The 22829-nt window shown below is 36.5% G+C and overlaps 1 protein-coding gene across 2 annotated transcripts in view; it reads left to right on the top strand.

Moving 5' to 3' along the window:
* Positions 1-22829, top strand: part of PFKFB1 (6-phosphofructo-2-kinase/fructose-2,6-biphosphatase 1) — a 507147-nt gene that overhangs the window by 329190 nt on the left and 155128 nt on the right. For both annotated transcript variants that reach the window (XM_044089060.1, XM_044089061.1), the window contains exons 8-9: positions 8703-8910; positions 15423-15569. In XM_044089060.1, the coding sequence (XP_043944995.1) occupies positions 8703-8910; positions 15423-15569 (355 nt within the window). The remainder of the gene's footprint in view (positions 1-8702; positions 8911-15422; positions 15570-22829) is intronic.

Here is a 22829-nt window from a genome sequence, read left to right as displayed (position 1 = left end):
TGCTTACTAAGGGAAAACCTATATTACAAGAATAAAATAAGTAAAGTAAGCATATTCGAGTAAAAGTATATTTTTCAGTTACATATATTTACTTTTTTCCCTACACAATTGTTGAATCTCATTTCACTGAATTTCATTTCACCCTGACCACATCGCTGAAAACACAAATTACTGAAAACTCAGGATCGCACTACAGTGGGGAAAAGGGCATATACCTTTTACTTGCTTTACAGTACTCTACACAGTGCCATATATACTAACTGCAGTTCAGTGAAATGAGATTCAGTGAAATGAGTTTTCAGTAACTTGAGTTTTCAGTGAAGTGCTCAGGGTGAAATGAAATTTAGTGAAATGAGATTCAATGAAACAAAGTAGACCCCATTATACATTAACTGGACACCCTTGCATTTCTTTGCATAATTATGCTCACAAAACTGCAAATGTTTGCTTTGAGTGAATGTTTGTGTGCAACTAAAAATAATAACAGATGCAGGACCAGAAAATAAACTAATAACCAGACAAATGGTCCAAGCAGTAGCAAGTGTCAGCCAATACAAATATTTAATTTAAAAGTTCACCCCAAGTGCTTTTACCCTGATAACAATACAGGGCTTTTTCAAGTGTGAATACAAATGTAAAATCTAATCAATATATACGCCCATTCATGAAAAAAGGTGCCAAAAAATTAGAGACACTCTAAAAACATAATAAATATTACAAAACAACCCACTAGTAGGTAAAGCTTTTTATGCTTACATATTAACTTTTGATAAAATATTTGATTAAATATTTGTAATAAATTTATAATATGTTGTGCAATCCATAGGGATGACTGTAAAATGTGGTTTTGATTATACCTATACCTACACCCTTACTATATATTCTAACTCCAGGGTCGCACTACAGTGAGGAAAAGGCCACATATAACTTTCAATGAATTGTGTTTTCAGTGAATTGATCTTTCAGTGAATTGTGTACAGCCAAATGTGTTTCAGTGACATGTGCTTTCAGTGAATAGTCCTAGACCCAGAAGAGACAAATTTTACTTTCTGCCACAATTTAAAATCATCATATTGGAAGAAGGTTTTTACTGGATGGTGATAGATGCTAACTCACTCTAGACATGTAAATCAAACAACTTAGATGTATATGTTGCAAATGAAGGTCCATGACACAAAACTCGCAGCATATATTGGAGAGAATATTATAACCAGAGCACAATATAATAAGTACTGTTTGTAAACCTCAAACAGAGACACACTTGCTGTATTGTTTTGTATGGCATTTGCTTTGCACAAACCTATGCAGATCTTCTTATGACACTCTTTGAATGAGCACATATTTATCCCACAGTGCTGTCCAAACTAGTAGTATGCTATCATAGTTATATAGATTACCCTATATGCACAAGGAGTCTTTTATTTTCATCCTTTCTGAAAACGTATCCAGTAATGCACTGAGACTGTCCTTTACATCTAAAATTTAATTCTTCAAACACAGGTTATACATTCAGCTGTGCATTTAGTAGGGGAAGCTCATATTTTGTCACAGAGATCAGCATCAGTAAACAGGTTTTTATCATCTGACAGTCAGCTTAACACTCATTTTCTGATCAGTCTTCTTTACAATGAATTCATTTGCATCAGAGTGAAAATGTAAAGGAACAGGTGCATTCCTCTCAACTTCTTAGAGCAAGAAATAAAGACAAAAACCATAAATAAAAGTGCGGCAAAGGCCTAAAAATAGGGACCATTTTTGAATTTTGCTCTTACAAACCTAGAAAGTTGATAGAACAACAGATTTTGCATTGACGTGAATTGTCTGAAGGATATGAAGCATGAAACTCAAATGTCTGTCATTATTTTTTAACATAATTTTTTAACAATTTGCCAGTAATTTTCCAGAAAAAAACACAATTTTATGAAAAATGGACCAAAATATGATGCAAAAATGATATCTGGACATTCTTTGAAAACTTGTACAGTTGAGAGGTATGATCAGGCTTTCATGGGTGATTTCGACAAAGTTAAAATTGTGGATTATTGCCTGATATCGGTTAAGCGATTCTAACACAGAAACAGCAGAAAAATAGCTCAAACCAAATATTTTCTTCAATTGTCTTGATGTATGTATTGACTGGTTCAGTGTAATATGTTACAATGTACTGCTGGTCATGTAGCTATTTATCAATAAAGTCCTTTAAAAAAGAAAAATAACTCAAATTGATTTGTATCTATTTGATGAGCAGAAAAATACCATTTATTTTGTAAACAACTATAGTGAATTTATTTTTCTTTCTTTAAATATTTATTTATAACAAAACTATATATTTTATAACTTTTGTTATAAAAGCATTTATAACAAAATACATTACACTACAAGAAATTTTACCTAGAAGATTCATTTTTTTCTTTCTTTCTTTCTTTATTTAAATTTGTGAACAAGGCAGAGTTTTAATCCCAAATGGATTTATTTCAGGCTCAGCTTGGGTGTACAGTAACACATGGATAAACAAACAATAGATCAATAAAGTAGTATATATGTACAAAGTAGCATGCAAGTGAAGATACAGTAAAAATTAATGACTTGTGAAATTCCATGAAGAAATATGGAGGTGAGAAGTATAGCAGAGAGGTAGAAAAACAGATGAAGAAACATGGGTGTGAAGGTTAAGAACGAGAAGGGTTACTCAGATATGATTTAGTTGGGAAGAAGCGGTGGTTAACATTAGGAGGGAGATGTGTTTCATAGATATGATACATTTGTAACAGGCTAAGGAATGGGGGAGTTGGTGTAGATAGAGGGACACTGGGGAAAGAGGGATGGTGGGAGAGAATTGTGTATAATATTTTTGTGCTATAATTACTGTTGTTTTAGAGAACAGAAAGGTCTTTTATATGGTAGTCACAGGTTATCCCTGGAATGCTGAAACAGTTGCAGGTGACTTTTTCCTGCAGGTGTTAGTTTTAGGCAAGTCTCTCATTGCTTGGGAGGTGGCTTGCCAGAGTTTTGGTGCAGTGGCTGAGAAGCTATGATTGCTACAGTGTTTGTATGATTACACGTGATGCAGAGATGGAGTTAGAGAAGGTTAAGCTCTGAGGTTACATACCCTTTCTCTTGTTGCAATCTACCGGTGAAGTATGCAAAGGAGTACTGATTTAGCAGTTTATAGTGTAGGGTAGGGTTCCTATAATCAGGTCACATCTTTCCTGTATTGAGAGCCATTTATTTTTGGGACAGAACAGTGATGTTCTCTTCTTGGGCTAGAGTCATGAAACTGCATATTCTTATATGAGTCAATTAGTAATGTAAAACGTTCAGTGGCTCTGAACAGAATTGAACATTCTGGACACAAAGAAAGAACAAGAATGACTAAATGTGACAAATGTAGTATTTCCTAGCATATGAACATTGGCAAACAACACAAATGTAGTGGTCTTACATACTAATTTTTATTGGGATGAACTTGTACTATGTCATGTATGATATATATTAAATTTATACTTCCACCAGATGTTATATTAGTAAAACATTAGGAAACATAACATAAGATTACAGAAAATTCCCAGTAAAGTTTTTAGCAATTTGCTTGTTAGCACAATAGCTCAGCATGCTAATCTGAACTATGAAAAAACTGATATACTAAAATACGTTGCATTTTATGCAGATCCTATAAGTAAGGCTGACCACTTAGAAGCACATCTCTTAATTAAAGAATCATTTTTTTTAAATATGAGACATTAATTCACACAGGTTTTAATCAGAAAATTAATTGGGAGCATTTATCATGAAACTGTCTGATGCTAATGTGGATGTCTTTAAAACGTTCCTGTTAAGGCAATTGAATCATTTCAACTGGCCTCTATTCAAAAAGAGTGTGAATCACAACTCTGTAATCCCTTGGAAGACCACACACACACACACACACACACACACACACACACACACACACACACACACACACAGTCTCAATGGAAATTTTGAAATAAATTTAATATCAGAAGCACATACATTACAAGGTCACTAAAAGAGGTACATCACTTTAAATTGAGTGAAGAAAGTAACATTCATAATAAGACTGTTGAATTAACAAATGGGACATAAATTGTTACCAGTATAATGATAATGCACATGTGGAATCAAAAACATATTTTTATAACCGGATCTGTGTCTACAATATACAAAGTACATGTGGAATGGAAAACACAGTTTTCTGATTAGATCTGTTTCATTTTGCCCTGCACTTTATAATGATGGGGGAAATTCAGTATTTTGCAATGATTTTGGACTCCAACATTTTGCATGTTAGAATGGAATAATAGTAATACTAATCATAAGACGAAGAACTGCAAAAAATGTAGTGATAAAGAAAATGGTGATTATTTTGTTTTCATTTCACTGCATAAGATAAGCCTCCTTATCGATATTAATCATAAATGCATAATAACTGCTGCACTACACTACATAGTGATGTTATCCATTTCATGGGTTCAAAGGTTTATAGGTGTTTACTAGGCTAATGACCACGAGGGCCTTTTTAAGCCTAGCCATGCATCCCAAATCTGACAACTTCTGATACCCTTGAAAATGTAAGCATGGACCTGGGAGATGAACCATTTACAGGTTACCTGTGTCCATTACAGACATAGGTGCCAAACCAGGGATGAATTACCGGGTTTCCCATCCAATTGTCCATGTTGCACTTGTATTGGGTTAGGGAGGAACTCTGCTTCACATGGATGTGAAGTCTGTTCCATAGATGGGGTAGTCTCTGTGATACATACCTGTCTCTCCAGCAGGTCCTGTTTATGTCACAGGCAAGGTTTAAGTCTTTAAAATAGGTAATTCCAGGTTGTTTTGTGGATATGCAGGAGGTCCATCAGAGTGAGGTCTGACAATGCGTCTATGCCAGGCATAGATCTCCCCTCAAAAGCCTGTAGGAGGTAGAATACAGGGATAGGGCCTTGCGGTGGTCTGCATAGGACATTTTATTTACACCCTGTATTCTTTTAGTGAGAAACCTTTGCGGACATTCCAATTGTTGGGTATGCCTGGTTAGGTATATAGCAAAGGCAGAATTGTACTCGGTGATAGGTCTGATGAATGCTGAATACAGTGGAACAATGACTTCCTCGGACTTAGATGCCATATGTTTGTTTATAAGTTGCCCAACATAGAATGATTTCCTCACTACTGTACACACATGATGGCCAAAGGCTAGATTACTATCTATTTGAGTCCCTAAGTCCCTGATTACTGAGTCAGCTCTAAAGGATGTGCTGTCAATATGATAGTTACCAGGGCTGGATAACTTCCCAAAGGATATTAGTATGTATTTCTTTTTCCTGGCATTTAGTTTTAGTCCATGGCTCTGACACCAGTTGTTTGTCTGTGTCAGCCCCTCCTGGAGAACATTTGTGTCAGTGTGAGATTCAATGACATCTCCTAATTTGCAATCATCTGCAGATTTAGTCAGCCAGAGAACACTGACATTGGCCTTGACTTCTGAGAAATAAATGCCAAAAGGAGCAGTACAAAGACTGATCCCTGAGGGATTCCACTTGTGACTTGCCCCTTTGTAGAGGTGGACTCCCCAGTTATAACTTCCTGGGTCCTGTCTATGAGCCAGTTGGCTATCCACTGAGTGACATATGAGTTTGTACCTAACTCCTTGAGTTTGTCAACAATGCCTGAATGGAATTGTTTCAAATGCCTTGGCCAGGTCAAGGTAGGCAGTGTGAACGATTTTGCCCTCATCCATTGCTTTGGTGACCCTTTCAAAGAAGTCCACCAAGTTGAGTAGGCATGATCTGCCCTTTACAAACCCAAACTGAGTTAGGTCCAGTGTCTGGAGGTTTACTATATCTCTATTGATCATCTGCATGATAATTATTTCCATGGGTTTACATATAAAACTAATGAGACTAATGGGTCTGTAGTTTCCAGGGTCTGTAGATGACCCACCTTTGTGCAGAGGGATGACTGCTGCCTTTCTGCATTCATGAGGCATGAAACCTGTTTGGAAGCTGCAGTTAAATAGTAATTCCAGAAGCCCCGATAGGTCATGTTTCATGGTATTTAGAAGGCATCCTGGGATATTGTCTGGGCCCATTGATGCAGTGGTCTTGGTCTTAGAGAGAACAATAAAGGCCTGTTCCCTACTGATAGTAAGGGGAGTTATATTTGATATTTCCTGAGGGAAGGTTGAGGGGGAGAGAGGGGTAATGTTGGAGCTGAATTATTCAACCAGGAGGTTTGCTATGTCTCCTGGCTCAGTATAGGTGGCTCCATTTGCAATGAGCTCTGCACACAATTGTGTATTGCCTTTAAGGTTGCAGGCATAGCTAAAGAATGCTTTTTATTGTCCTTGGCCTGGGATGCCAAACTTACCTCAAATTTCAGTGAGATTTATCCATCAGAATGTATTCAAATTTTTAGTCATTTACAAGCAAGCTGCAGAGATGCTTGGAGTATGGCAATGTGTTGCATTCAGACATCTGTTCAGTAACACAGACCATCAGTGATAAAATTCAGGAATCAAAAAAAAAGAGTTCTTGTGAACCCATTGGATAACTATGATCTGTAGTTTTACACATTAGAAGAAGAGTGGGCAGATAATGAGGGACAGGCAGTTCTTATCTGCCATCAAAATGTCTGTGTCTGTGGATATGCATATTTCCGCCTTGTTATGACCGTGTCAGCACAGCACAAACAGAGTGTTTGACTAAGCATAAGAAACACAGGGCTGTTATACCCAGCTGATGGTAGTGCTGCGGTAGCGTTGTCGCCTCACAGTAAGACGCTGTCTGGTTCGATTCTCAGCTAGAGTGTCTTCTGCGTGGAGACATGCGTGAATGGGCGTACCTTCGTTGAATGTTGTGCATCAGGCCTGGCAAGCCGGTACGTAAAAATCAATTGCCAATCATTAGCGGACCGGAGTTCCGCTGTGGCGACCCCTAACTGGGAAAAGCCAAAAGACACAATATATATATATATATATATATATATATATATAATATATGGGAACACTTCACAATGCCAAAATCCTGAAAGATTGAATTTCATATAGCCGAGACCATATGATTGAATTTTTGGAATCCCGACATTGTGAACGGAAATCTATACACAGTGCAGAATGGGAGATTTCCCATTTCCTCGCTGTAGTGCGATTTCGGAGTTGGAATATTTAAGTAGTGGGGGTGTGGAGGATGCAGGCTGGCTTGCCCCCCCTCAGAAACATTTAAATTGTCTTTTTTTTCTTTTTTGAATTTGTTTTCGGAATTTTGATTTTGATATTCCGAAATATCGATCATATGGTCTCGATCATACGAAATTCGATGTTTCAGAATTTTGAGATTCTGAAGTGAATCTATATATATATATATATATATATATATATATATATATATATATATATATATATATATCTATATAGGTCTACTTTGTTTCATTGAAAGCTTATTTCACTGAATTTCAATTTACCCTGAGCAAATCGTTGAAAGTTCAAATAACTGAAACTTATTTCACCAAATCTCATGTCACTGATGTGAATTACTGGCACTGTGTAGAGTACTGTAAGGCAAGTAAAAGGTATATGCCCTTTCCCCACTCTAGTGCGATCCTGGAGTTAGTATATATAGTTAAGGAGGGTGTGGGGGGCATGACCCCTCCACATTGGGTCAGGGTGAGTTCAAATTCAGTGAAATGAGCTTTCAATGAAACAAAGTAGACCCATATATATATATATATATATATATATATATATATATATATATATATATATAATTGATGCAATTATATATTTATATATATTTATATTTTTTTATATATATTTTTTTATCATTTAAAACTCAACAAAAGTCTTACCTACTCATTTGCCAGCTCTGTACAAGTGATGTTCCTGGATATCATTACTAGTCAATTTATGTACATTTATTATATGAATCTTGTATAACTGCCTTCTACTCATTCTGTAACGGAAGCATGTCTTCCCAGGTCACCGCTGAACTTGTGCCCAATCGGAATTGTCTGGCAAACAAAAGCAATAAATGAATAAATTAATATATGACTGTACTATTAATAGTCACTCCACTCAAATGCTGACATTTTTAACATCAACAAAAACATATTGACATGCTACTGCTCATATTCCTAGGCTAATCATGCATCCCCTCTGCACCCCACCCCCATGCCAATTATACATACTAGCTCTGAGATTTCACAATCCCTAGGGAAAGGGAATATTCCTCACTGGGACTGTTTCTCTCCTCTACCTGTCAGCCATCTGTATATGTCAACCAAAGTGCATTAACAATACAGAGGCCAATGTAAATGAAGACTGGTCTATGCTGGACTACCCCCCACACATATATGTAATTAGAATATATGTGTCATAAGTATATATATGTACAATTATACATTGATTTGGTTCTACTTACATTTAATCATACCTTAATACATTTTGTAGTTTCACACTTGTGCACACACTCACAAATACATGCAGTCTAGTGTACATAAAAGATGTATGGAACTTCTTTTCTGATTCAGTTTATACACAGCTGAGATTTCAAAGACCATTTTTCTTCCCTGTCTGTAAGTATCTAGTTATCATACTTAGACTTTATTAACAAAACTATCAGGAATATATAAACATGTTTTAAATTCTACTTTAGAAGTTAACCTCACACTCATTCTTTTTACAGACAATTGTCCTATATTAAGATCTTTGATGTTGGCAAACGCTATCTTGTAAACCGAGTACAGGATCACATCCAGAGCCGGATTGTGTATTACCTAATGAACATTCATATTGCACCACGGTCCATCTACATCTGCCGCCATGGTGAGAGTGAACTGAATGTGCAACAGAGGATTGGTGGAGACTCGAGCCTCACGAAGTGTGGCATGGAGGTAAATAATTACAGAATGATGTACTGGTAAATAAAGTCACTTGTAAGAATCACGAAGTGTTAAGGGTGATTACCCTATGGTGGCACTTTGAGACCGATTTTTAAAAACGTGAGTGGGTATTACTAAAGTTATTACATACTACTAAGCATGTGTCATGTGTACACACTGAGCAAATTCATTTCTGAGATGTAGCATTTTCTTCAACTTTAGCACATTCTATTTTACATATTACATTACATTTTCAATTGCATATCAGTTTTTGCCAGCTTTTGCAAGCAATGCGCAAGATTAATCTAGCAATATATGCACTGATATTCTCAGTTAGTTATATAACTTTGATCCATAATGTCTGCAGCATCAAACAGGTTACATATATGGAAACAAGACACAAGAAAAAGTACAAATGAACTAATAAATATCAGTGCTTCCACAGTGATTCATGCTTGTTTTATTTCTAGTTGCACAGATAAAGCATTTGGTATGAGAGATTTAGTTCTTTTTTGTTTATCCTACCCTGCTGCTGGCTTCAGGCTCCTTCATTTTCAACTCTCAATAGAACCATCCTTTGCAGCTGCCATGCCTTGGCAGGCTCCTCTGTGAGATAGCCTTTCTTTTGAGAGAAGTCCTGCACACAGTCTCTCTGCACCCTGTAAAGGGTACACACTTGCTGGAATTACAGAACAGAACAGGACAGGCCAGGAAAGGAGCAACTGACTGCAGTTTAGTAAGGGGCTTTCCTCTAGCTCTAAGTCCCACATGCTGATGTCAACATTAGGCAGAGCAGGCCAAAGTAAGTAGGATGATTGCTTGCTCCACTTTGGCTATATCTATTCTCTCCTTCCACCTCCAAGTTGATGTCATCCCTTTGAGCTCCTACCCTTGCCAGATTTCCACTAGAGAGACACATAGAATGCCCCCCCCAGATAGGCATACTCATCTTCCCTGCCAGTACTGTCAGACATCTCAGCAGCTAATCAAACGTGGGTCATATTGATCATAGTCAGGATTCATTCTTCCTTCCCACAAGCCTGGCTATTAGTATGAGAGAATTATTTTGCAAGCTGCATCTCTAATTACACATTTACCATATGCATCACTAAAATATAGTTGTGGCATTTAGGAAACATGGGAATTTGTTGTAAAAATCTGAAAGTCTTGATGGCATGTCTGTTATTGTACAACATTGGTATCTCAGACTATTACACAATGCATCTAAAAGCCTGAATGGTAAAATAGGGGAAACAGTTTCTTAGGACATTCCATCTACCCAACTTTTGCAAGTCTGGAAAAGTTTGTGAACAAGATTCAATGAATCCTACTCTAAGTTAACTTTTGAGTTATTATAGTAGACCCCAGAGAAATTGTGCTGCTGCTACGATCATGTGTTATTGTTCTCAGATTAATCTCCTGCGTCTAAACTAGTTCGACATGACAGCCATATAGGTTCATAGATTAAGTTCTAGGCTAGCTGTCCTTGAGAGCCATTTTAAACTTAGACAGTTTCCCTTTTTGTGCTTGAAATAACCTGCCCCATTTGGTTAGAGATTGGCCTTACCATCTCATGGTTGTTAATTATATATTAGCCCTAATGAGAAAAACTGGGATCATACCATAGATAATTTGAGGGGACAAATGCATGGGATAAAGTATTTGGGAGCTGCCTCTGTCCATTAGTAGTAGAAGGGACAGTCCTGGGGTAAGTTTTCTGTTTCCCATACACAGATCCAACTTATGCTTGAATATGGACAAGAATGGGCTTTGTTTTATGTGGATAGGAAGTCTGTTCCACAGCAGCAGTATCCTCTGCAGGATACACCTGTCCTTCCAAACCATTCTGCTGATGTTGCAGAAGAGGTATATATCCCTAGACCAAATGTTTATGATACCATCTGACTTGCTGATGTGCAGTGAACCCATCAGTACTGGGTTGGAGGATGCCTTGTATGCCAGACACAGGCCACCTCTGAGCAGTCTGAGTATAGAGACATGGCTTTGAGTTGATCCATATAAGACATGTTGTTAAGGCCTTGAATACTTTTAGTAAGGTGTCTTTGTGGAAGTTCCAGTTGATGCCTATGTCTGTTCAGATACATGCCAAAGGGGGCATTATATTCAATGATTGGTTTAATTAAGGCTGAGTAAAGGGGGCAATGACATCTGTAGATCTAGACACAGTCTCTTTGTTTGCAAACTGTGCAACAGAGAAAGACTTTCTTATAACAATGGACACATGTTAGTCAAAAGTTAGGTCACTCTCCACATCAGTTCCCAAATCCCAAACAGCTGGCTCAACTCACAGGGAGTCTTGTTAATGTGGCAGTTCTCTGGGGATACAGTAATTCATCATTTGGCATTTAGTTTCAGTCCATGTTTTTGGCACCAGTTAATTATTTGGAGTAAACCTTCCTACAGGATGGCAAAGTCATTTAGGGATTCAATGACTGCCCCTAGCTTGTAGTCATTTGCAGATTTAGTCAGCCAGAGCCCTTTGGTATTTGTTTTTATCTCAGAAAAGTAGATACCAAACAGGAGAAGACCCAGCACAGAACCTTGTGGGACTCCACTGGTGAGTGGTCTCTTTGTGGAGGTAACTTATTTATTTATTTATTTTATTTATTTATTTGCTTTTTGTTTACCAGGAAAGTCCCCTATTTTGACTTCCTGCATCCTATCTGTGAGCCAGTTGACAACCCAGTGGGTTTATTCCCAGTTTATTTAGCTTTTCTACTATGCCTGCATGAGGAATTGTCTCAAAAAGTTTGACCAGGTTGAGATATGCGGTGTGTGTAAAAGTTTGTCTTCATCCGTTGCTTTGGTGATCTTTTCAGAGAAATCACCAGGTGGAGTAAGCATGACCTGCCTTGATGAATCCAAACTGAGACAGATCCAGTATTTGGAGGTTCCCTATGTCCTGATTGATTCATTACATAATAAGTCTTTTCTTGGCTTTGCATATGAGGCTGGTCAGACTTACGGATGTGTAATTGCTTGGGTCCGTGGAAGGTCATCCCTTATGCAGGGGGAATGACTGTAGCTGTTTCCCATTCACTTGGCACAAAACCTTTATGGTGCTGTGATGGAACAGTGTTAGGGGTGTGACTAAATCGTGCTATTGTTATTTAAGATGCATCCAGGGATATTGTCAGGACCCACTGATGCAGTATCTGTAGCTTTTGATAAGCACTTTTAGTCTTTGCTATTGTGTGATAGCTGGAGGCAAAACTGTTTCAGGTATATCTTGAGGACAGATCAAGGGGAGAGAGGTGTAAAATTAGAGCTAAATTTATCTGCCAGTAGGTTCACAATATCTTCCTCAGAGCATTGCTGCATTGTGGTTTTGAGATTGCAAACATGACTAAAAATGTCTTGTGATTGTCTTTGACTTGGGTAGTTTTTTTTCAAACTTGGCTTTTGGTAAATTTTATTAAACTCCTGGGTTGTTTGTTTATTTCAATGACAAGGACTCTAACATTCTGGGAATTACTCTTCTTACTTTTGGTCAAAATTATTTTACTTTTATTATAAAGCTTGTTGACATTATGGCTCCACTATGTGGGTTTGTTTCTGGAATTTGCCCTGTACATTTTCCTACATAGTATAGCTGCATCTGTAGTCTGTTTATATGCCAGTATAAAGTGGCGGTGTATGTTCTGCATATTCAGTGGAGTTAACTGAGTTTGGTGGGATTTGGGCTTGCCAATGTATCACTTAGGAGTAGGTAGTTTGTCTTGATGAAATTTCTAAAGGTACCTTGGGTAATAGGGATCTCTAGCTTCAGTTTTAAGTCAAAGGAGACTACTTTAATGTCAGAATTAACAACAGATGAAGATACGCAAGGGATGGTGCAAGATGCTCCCATATTAGTAAGGACAAGATCCAAGATGTTGTTCCCACTAGTAGGTACTCTGACTAATTATTCCAGGGAATTTATACTGACAAAGTCCAGGAATCTCTGTGCTTGTACTCTAGTGGTTGTGTACGTTTCCCAGTCTATAGTTGGGTAGTTTAGGTCACCCAGGAAAATGATATTGAGTTCAATACAGAATGATTCTAATTGTTGTATACAGCTGTTGTGGCTTTCATGTGTCATGGAGAGAGTTTTATGGCTAGCTAACATATGGTCCTGGATCTTTCTGATGGTTACTTGGACATGAAGAAGCTCTAGTGCATCATGCTGCTTTACCAGCCTTGATGTGAGTCTCCTCAGGAGGTAGATTGAGACACCTCTACCTTTTCCCCTCTTGTGCAGTAGCCAGTTTAAACATGTGGAAGGCATTATACTCTTGCATAGCAGGAGTGCTCTTTGCCATTTTAAACCATGTCTCAGTCAATACACAGATGGGTGAGAAGGACTTGTAGGGAGTGGCGTTTCTTGTTTAGGCTCCTAGCTTCGATCAGTAACATCTTCATATTTTCTTTTGCTTGTTTTGTTATGTTGGCAGGTTTATCAGGGTGGCATTACCTAAAAGGCACTATGATAGAGGAAAATGTCTTTGCCAGCAATTAAATGCTGAGACAGGGCAGACGCAGGCCATCCTCAGCGAAGCAGCATGGTTCATCGATTATATCCTCCCAGGCTGACAAATCTTGGGCCTCTTTTGAATGACACCAAAAACTAAGCCATTATTGAAGTCAATTATTTTTTGCTCTTATCGCAGCATCATCCTTGGAGATAAAATACAGCTCAATGCTAGCCTCATATCTGTCTTGGACACACAGTCTGCAAGCTCTATCACAAGGATATTGTATATGTACATCTCTCACACACTGTATTATGCTGTCTGAGTAATAGATGATTGTCAGACAGAATGATACAATTCTTATATTTTCTCAAGATACCAATCCCAATCAGGCTGGTTATAGAAGTTGTTGGGAAGTGCTGGTCTGTGATAAAAACAGAAATGACTTTGGGAGCAGGGAGAACTACAACTGCTTGGAGTTTGGTTTTGGATAATGTTTGGGTGAACTTGCTACTGAGTATTTAAAGTTCAGTACAAAACAACAAGCCTGGAAACCTTCTGCCACCAGCAAGAACCAGTAAACTATTTATTGTAAAAAAAAAAATCACACATTTAATACTAAAATCAGTGCAAGCAGCATTAGTGCACTCAGTATTAAGCAATTTTATCAAAGGTCTTTTAACTTGGTGAGTAATTTGATGGGAGACACTTTGTAAAATGATACTTATTTGGTTATTCTTAACAGCCAATAAATGGGGTGAGGGAGGGTATTATGTTGTCATTATCATAAGGGGCAGGCAGCAACAGATTTACTACATAAGGGTGGGTGACAGGGAAAAACAATTAGATCCTTATTGCTGAGCTGACTGGTCTGAAATAACCTGACATACACTCAGTATGTAAGAATGAAAATATTTATTTATTTATTTTTACATTTGTTAGCCAGGTTAGTCTGACTGTGCCCAGAGAGCCCTTTTTCAGCAAAGACCCAAGGAGAAGAGCTCCAGGAAAGTAATTAAAAAATAAGAAAAAAAAAATAACAATTCAAGTTGTAAGATACTTCACAGTTCAAAAACGAGAAGTATACAACATGAAATATTTGCAAGGCAAAAGTACAGTATTTTGAGAATGCAGTAGCAATATGTTTGAGAAATTTGGTCAGCATTACGTTACATACAAGGAATATAGCAATGCCTAAAATAAAAAATATGCAATATACAATTCAGAGTAACATCATGACATAGTACAACAAAGATGTGTTTAATGCTGTCTTTCGGCTTTTCCCGGTTAGGGGTCGCCACAGTGGAACTCCGGTCTGCTAATGATTGGCAGTAGATTTTGACGAATGCCGATGTGCCAGCTCGACGTTCAACCTTCAACAAAGGCATGTCCATTTACGCATGTCTTTCGAACGCCCACCTATAATACCAACAGTAAAACCACTTAAACAGCAAAATGTAGTGCAACTATCTACCAGAATTACTAATGTAGGCTTAAAGACCTTAGTAAAGCAGATACTGACTGTTAAAATGAATTTAAAATCAGATTCATAAAAGAAACACAACTTTCTTTTTTTCTTTCTCTATGTAAAAAAAGCAATATATATATATATATATATATATATATATATATATATATATATATATATATATGTGTGTGTGTGTGTGTGTGTGTGTGTGTGTATATGTATATAATATCATCCTCTTTTCCAAATAAATGGTTGCTAACTAACAGAAATGAAAAGTTTTATCCTATTTCAATAAATACTGAAGTAATAAACAAAGTATATGAAATGAGGTTTGGTACAGCAAAACCAAAAAGCATAACAAAGCTTGCCACATGTTGCTGGGGTCTTAGAATGACAAGACCATGAAGAAAGCTAATGTTTTATTGTGATAACCACTCTGTTTGGGAGCACGTAACCATGCTTGGTTTTGAAATAACAATCCACTGTTAAACTATACTATGGTTTAAGACTGAATTCATGTCTTTCTTTTTATTCTATCTTTCTCTCTGTCTGTCTCTCTCTCTCTCTCTCTCTGTTTCTCTTAGTTTGCATCTGAAATGGCAAAATTTATCAAAGAGCAGAACATCAAAGACCTGAAGGTTTGGACAAGTCACATGAAGCGAACCATTCAAACTGCTGAAGCCTTGGGAGTACCATATGAGCAGTGGAAGGCACTCAATGAAATTAATGCTGTAAGATCATTTACTATTTATCTGACAGTAGTACCATAGCAGACCTTGACTGTGCTAAATAAAAAATATTTGCATTATTTCAGAAAACTGTTTGCAGGACAGTATTCATTTGAACCACAGAAAAATTAAGAGACAGTGTGTTTTCAAGAATTCACAGCAGCTATATAAACATCTACACAAAGGCTGATAGCTAATGTTTTAAGTTTTTCATAAACAATAAAACAAGATGTGAAATTAATTATAAGCCATCTTAAACTAGTGGTGATAAAGACAGCATTCAAGTTCAGCAGATCAGAATTTAAAAAAACTAAACTGACTGTAACTGATGTACTGAGTTTTGTAAAGGAGTTAAAAGAACTGGAGATAGGATCTTTGGAAAAGAGAAAGGGCAAATTACATAAGAATAAAAGGGAATTTATGGGAACAATGCATACAAAATAATCCTCAGTAGGAGGAATGAGCTTTAAGAGAAGGTAGATGTTGAACAATTTATGTAATGTTGCAGTGAAAAATTGTTAAAAAGAAAATATATATGTATACTGCCTTTAAGTAATAAAAACACATTACCATTGTTTGTCTTCTTTTCTATTAATGTATGTATAGGTGCCATTTTAAACTATGATTTAATAAAGATGTTAAAAAAATATTTCATGCATGATGTTCAAATCTCTCTGTCTGTCTGTCTGTCTATCTCTATCTCTCTCTCTCTCTCTCTCTCTCTCACACACACACACACACACACACACACACACACACACACACACACACACACACACACACACACACACACACACACACACTGTATAAGAACATGGGAAATGGTTCTTGCACTTTGCATACCTTATTAGCTGAAAAAAAAATAGAAATGGTAACACCCAACCTCATATATTTTCTGGTTATTTTCATACCTTTTATGCTGAAAGAAATATCCTAGAGGTGAATAACTGGTCCTTGAACAGCTAGTACTGGAGGGCCCCACTTCAGAAAGAGCCCTGCAAGCAGCCAATATGTGAGGAGGTTGAGGTGAAAGACCTGGGGATTATGAGATGGTAAGGCTGACTCTCAATTAAAAATGAAGGTAACATTCACAAACAATGGGCACCAGTATCAGAGCATTCTGCTTTTCAGATTAGTAGAAGGTCAGCATTATGAAACCATGATTATGAAGTGAAGGCCCTTGAGCAATTTACACACACGTGCAGAATATAGCAGCACACAATTACAGCAGTTTAAAAGGAATACATAACTCATGGAAAAATTGGATAGTTTGACTGTTAAATTGCATTAACTTGTTACCTTCACAGTAGTAAAGAAATAATCCTCATGCCTGTGAGGTCCCTAGTCAGTGAATGAAGTACATTTGCAAAGAGGCTAATAAGCAGCTTGGACATATTTCACTGATAAAGTAATTCTAAACAGAAAAAAATAATTGCTGAATATGACACTTTATGATGCTTTTTATCAGTTCACAGAATTTGTGTGTAAGGTTTTAAAGAGGTAGAATGTCCAACACTTATATTATGTTTTTGCTTTTGTTGTTTCAGTGTACATGTAATCACTGAGCAGTGCTGGCTGTTCCTTCTAGTTTGTGTCAGCACACACAAACCTAGCTAGAGATAAACAGTCTAATGGTGCATCTTGAGCAAAAAAAGAAAGCAATAATTTTTGGTGAATGCTACAGTACAGACAGTAAGTGTATCTTTCACAGATCAACAGGTCAACTGCAAAAGTATGTTCCTAGGGGACAAATGCATTCTCATGGTAAATAGAACATGCATTGGAAGGCATGCTTCAAGAGAGCAAAGGCTAATGAACTGAGTAAAGATGTAAGGAATTCTTACAGGGCAGCAAACCTCAAATTAAGGTAATAATCCTAGAACACTAAATTAAGATGGTATACATATATGTTTCCTAAACTCAGCAGGAGTCATGAAGAAAGCATTGTTTAAGAATAAAACATATCCCAGTAATGAGAAAATGCAATTGCAGGTCATGTTTGAAGATGTATGTTGCTATGAATCGGCCAACATTCACTGGTATAACACAGCATGGTCCCTTGAGTCAACAGGCTTAAATGTGCCATATATCTAATGATAGGCCATGATTAAATGGTATAAAATATGTAGAAGTCTATCACTACAGTGCAAACAACACAGGTTGCAGTATAGAGTGTTAAGATTTAGCAACTTTATGCAAAGAGACCATTTTTTATGACTAGGCTGCAAAAGGTTGACACTAAGGTCCTGTAAGACAATGGCAAGGTATTTCTTTTTTCTTTTTAAATATTTTAGTAAATAAAAAAATAAAAGAATTAAAAAGCACAATGATAATCAATTCATATACACCAACAAAAAGAAAAGAAAAATGAAGAAACAAGAAAGAAATCCTCAAACAAGCAACACCATTATTCAGCTATTTAATGAGCAAAGACATAACACATATATAATGAATACCAATCCCTCAATTCTATTATAGTTCCAATTATCTAAGATATATATTTTAGGTACCATAGTAGCTAAGGCATATTTTAAACACACAACTTTAGGGAAATCAGAAAACATAACTTCTGGTATTAAAGGCATATTTTGACTAATTAAATGACTGATCCATTCATTCAGCTCTTTCCAACATTCCTGTACTGGGGATAAGACCAACAATGGAACAAATCAGCTCCCTGCTCTTTACAGTGCAAACAACACATATCCATCAAATAGTTCAATATTTTCTGAAAAGAGGCATTTCTAACTAAAATATGGAAATGCTGTTTTCACAATATTAGCCCTACATTTATCTACAGAAAATTATTTTTGAATAGCCACTTCCCATTTCACTTTCATAGGAGAAAATTAAATTATTACTCAAAGTCAACAAACTCTTATACACTACTGATATTTGCTTCTTTTTCCTAGTACTTCAATTTTACAAGTACTGCTGTCAGGAATACTGATTTTAAGACATTTTGCATATTTTCTGAAGTAGTTTGTGTGTATTCTTCTTTCTGTTGTATTCCATCCAAGTCTCTAATCCAAGATTCATAAAAAATCCCAACATATATGGGATAAAACATTTAATCTTAAATTTTCCCACAGTACTACCATTCTCTGAAGTATAGCTAACAACTTAATTTTATGAAACATACATTGTTTCAAAAAAATATTCAAGTTATATCAGTCTTTCAAGGCTCACAATAAGCAGCTGTCTTGAAAATTAATTAAATCCTTTATACAGATATATGAAAATCTTTTTGTATCTTGAATATAAATTAAATATATATAAGCACATGCAACAATATGACTAAAAATATTTGGCATAGCTAGCCAACCTTGATTCAGTGAGGAGAAAATTACTGTCCAATGAATTCTTGGAGATCCTCCTCTCAATGAGAACTTAACCACTAAATGTTTAAATCTATACCATCATAAAGATGGAGGAGTTAATAAATTATGCAGTGGGAACAAAACTATGGGAAGAATAACCATTTTGACAACATTTATTAACCCAAGTAAAGAAAAAGCAGCAGCTTTAATAAACATCAACTTGCCAATTATTTTGCTATAATAAACATTATATGCGTCTTCTATATTTTTTTTTTCAAAATTGTGTAACTCCTGAAATGATAAACTTGTTAACAATAGTAATTTGTCCACTTTAAACTTGTTATAAGCTACCTATCACTTTGTAAATTTAATCAATTAGACATATGATAATTTAAGTCATATCCAACAAAATTATGAATTTCAAGAAAATTTTAAGCAAGCTCTTTAATATCTGTCATAATTTTGTGTAATTATCACTATGTCATCTGCATACAATAACACTGGTTGCCATAGTTTCTCTTATTAATGTGCTAGTAATTGCTTTAATGAATAGTATCTAATACAGAATCAAAAGCAAGAGCAAAAAAAAAAATTGCAGATAGGGGGCCGCCTTGCCTTACCCCAGTATTTATTCCGAACTTCTTGGAATATGTACCATTAATTTTAATATGTACATGCATTCTATGATATAAATTCAAAATCATTGTGTATATATTAAAAGGAAGTTCATAACATTCCAGTACTTTCCAAATATATACCAGATTCACTAAATCAAAAGCTTTTAATGCATACAGTTTTAATAAATTGATTTTTCCATCCTAAACTTAAATTTGATTAAAAATAATATCTTACAATAGCAAATTTGCTTCTTGCTTTACCTCTAAACTGTACAGATGTTTGCAGAATGTCCAGATTTTTGCCTCATATTTTTGGTCTGTTTCTCATAAAATTGTGGTTTTCTGGCATATTAGTGGCAAATAATTAAAGACTGAAGTTAGAAAATAATGACAGACATTTGAGTTTCAAACTTCATACCCTTCCGAAAATTCATGCTAATGCAAAACCTGTTATTCTATCAACTTTCTAAGTTTGTAAAAGCAATATTTAAAACTTGTCCCTATTTTTGGGTCTTTGTCCCACTTTTATTTATACCTTTGTCTAGATTTTTTGCTCTAAGAGGTTAAGATGTATGCTTCTTGCATCAATCTCATAGGTTCATAGGTAAGTACTAGGCCTTTGTAGGCTGTTTTATGCTTAGCCAGTTTCCCTTTTTGTGCTTGAAATAACCTAGCCCATGATTAATAATTATATGTTACCCCTAATGAGACTAACTGGGATTATATTATAGATAATTTGAGGGGATCTATACAGCCTTTAGGAGCTTCCTTTTCCATTAGTGGTACAGGGGCAGAGCTAAAGTAAATTTTCTGTTTCCCATCCATAGATCTATATTGCACTCAAATATGGAAAGGGATGGACTTTGTTTTATGTGGATGGGGAGTCTGTTCACAGCAGTGGTATCCTCTGCAAGATATACCTGTCCCTCTAAACCCTCAAAAAGAAGAAGTTTAGATCCCTAGACTGAGTATTTTTGATGACATTTGATTTGCTGAGGATGCCTTGTATGTCAGATACAGATCACCCATTAGCAATCTATAGGATGCCAAGTATAGTATCAGGGCTTTGAGATGGTCCATGTAGAATATGTTTAGGCCTTGTATACTATCAGTAAGGTATCTCTGTGGGTGTTCCAGTTGTTGCATGTGTTTGGACAGATACATGTCAAAGGGGGCATTATATTTAGTGATTGGCCGAATGAGGGCTGAGTAAAGGGGAACAGTGACATCCATAGTCTATACACAATCCCTTTATTTATATCTCCCTGACAGAATCCAAACTGATATGCAGTTAAAATATTAGCTAGGTGTATTGCTAACATCTTATTAATGACATATGAAATAATTGTATAATCAACATTTACTAATGAAATAGGCTTATAATGCTCAGTCAATGGCAAGGCATTGTATTAAACAAGACTATTCAGACATTTTGGGAAAGGTGTCACATCCCATATTTGGCACAGCCTGGGGGTGAGCTATTATCATTATCCTAAATGTATATGCAGTTTATACCTGTAGCACTGCTAAAGTAGTGTGCTACCTTATAACCAATGTTAAAGGGAGAGCAGAGAGGTCTGACTCAGTCTTGAGAGCCTTGTGCAAGGGGTCACACTAACTTGTCACACACAACACTGGTGGTTTCATAGTGGTTTAAAGTGGAAAATCGTTTTATACAGTATCTGCACTATGACTGTACAAGTCCAGGTGAAAGAGTTTTGCAACTAACATAAAGCTATTTTAAGCTTATTAAAAGTCAAAGAAAGGAACTATCTCAAAGCCAATATTAAGTAAATGTAAATAAAGTAATGAGGTGTTAATACTGGGTATAAGGCTCTTCACATACCAGATGTTTTTTGTACATTGTACTTAGTAGTGCAAATTCCACCAATTTTTTCTTGCAGCTATGCTTGCAGATATGCTCTCTGTCTGCTCCAACAGATGGCATGGCAATACAAAATACTCTGTCACATGTGCATTTGTGGGGACAGTTCTAATTTCTTACTTTCATACCCTTGATTCAGGAGAGGAGCTTTTTCCAGCAGTATAGTTCCAGAGCAATGATACACAACAAACCAATGTCAAAAATAAAAGAATTATACATTAGCAAAGAATATTAAAACTGTGAATTGTTAATGAGCTTGACTTGAAGTCTAGGGTTTTCATCTGTTAGCCTTCATTGGCTGGGTCTTTATTACAAGATCGAATGCTTATGTGATCGAACACCTAAACATTGAACTTGTAATATCGAAAGCGAAAAACAGCGAACAGCCGATTTAACTCAGGGAAAGATTTCCCTTGGCCGTTCACCAGATTTTGCCATTTTGTCTACTGTAGAGTGATCTCAGAGTTGGTATATTTAGTTAGGGGGTGTGGGGGGCACAGCCCCCCACATTGGAGGTTGTGGGGGCAACACCCCCCACTTAGTTTGGGTGTAAAGTTATTTTTTTTCCCGTGGCTGACCGACGTGTTTTCCTGTGCCGTTTGACATTTTTGGGTTTGATATTACAAGTTCAATGTTTAGGTATTCGATCACCTTAGCATTCGATCTTGTAATATAGACACCATTGGCCTACTTTGTGATAAGTCATTCAACCAGAAAGTGCTCCCAGGCTTCAATAAACCCACATCACAAAGAAAAAAAAAAAAAAAAAGAACTGTCAGCACAGAGGATTGACTATAAGCTGTTGACAAGCTTCATCTTCTAGCGCAGAGTTTAATTCCATTAGCTGCCATTACTTACTATTCAGGTGTTCAGGAAAATGCATTTTTGCGAATGATCCAGTGATGTAAATGAATAATTCAGGATGTTAAGCCACACGCAGAAAAACTCAGAAGACTACAACAGTAACAAATAACTGGTAAGAGGGTACAAATACAGTCCTTTTGTGCCATTATGGAGTGAATGGAAGGCCTGCCGGAGTGCGGCAAGGAGACAGACTGTCTCCCTGGGGCTGCAGCTGGACAACTAGTACTGGTCTGTTGTTAACAAGACAGTGATGGTAGTGAGAAGAGAATGCACATTGCCAAGGGATACCTGGACCAATAATGAGAATGTGAGTGAGAGAGAGAGAGACAGACAGACAGACAGGCAGACATACAGAGACAGAGAAAGAAAGAAAAAATGAGGAAGATGTGATTTGCTTTAGCAGTATTTACTTCCAGGGCAAATATATCATATATTCTTCCGGGATTAAAGACTTCAATTGTAATAGTTTATTACATAATTGTTGAAGTGTTTCTAGTGTGTGCGTGTGTGTGTGTGTGTGTGTGTGTGTGTGTGTGTGTGTGTGTGTGTGTGTGTGTGTGTGAGAGAGAGAGAAACA

Source organism: Protopterus annectens, chromosome 12.part0 (genome assembly GCF_019279795.1).
Source record: "Protopterus annectens isolate FY-2018-M chromosome 12.part0, PAN1.0, whole genome shotgun sequence".
Taxonomy (NCBI): domain Eukaryota; kingdom Metazoa; phylum Chordata; order Ceratodontiformes; family Protopteridae; genus Protopterus; species Protopterus annectens.
This window is presented reverse-complemented; position numbering and strand designations above follow the sequence as displayed.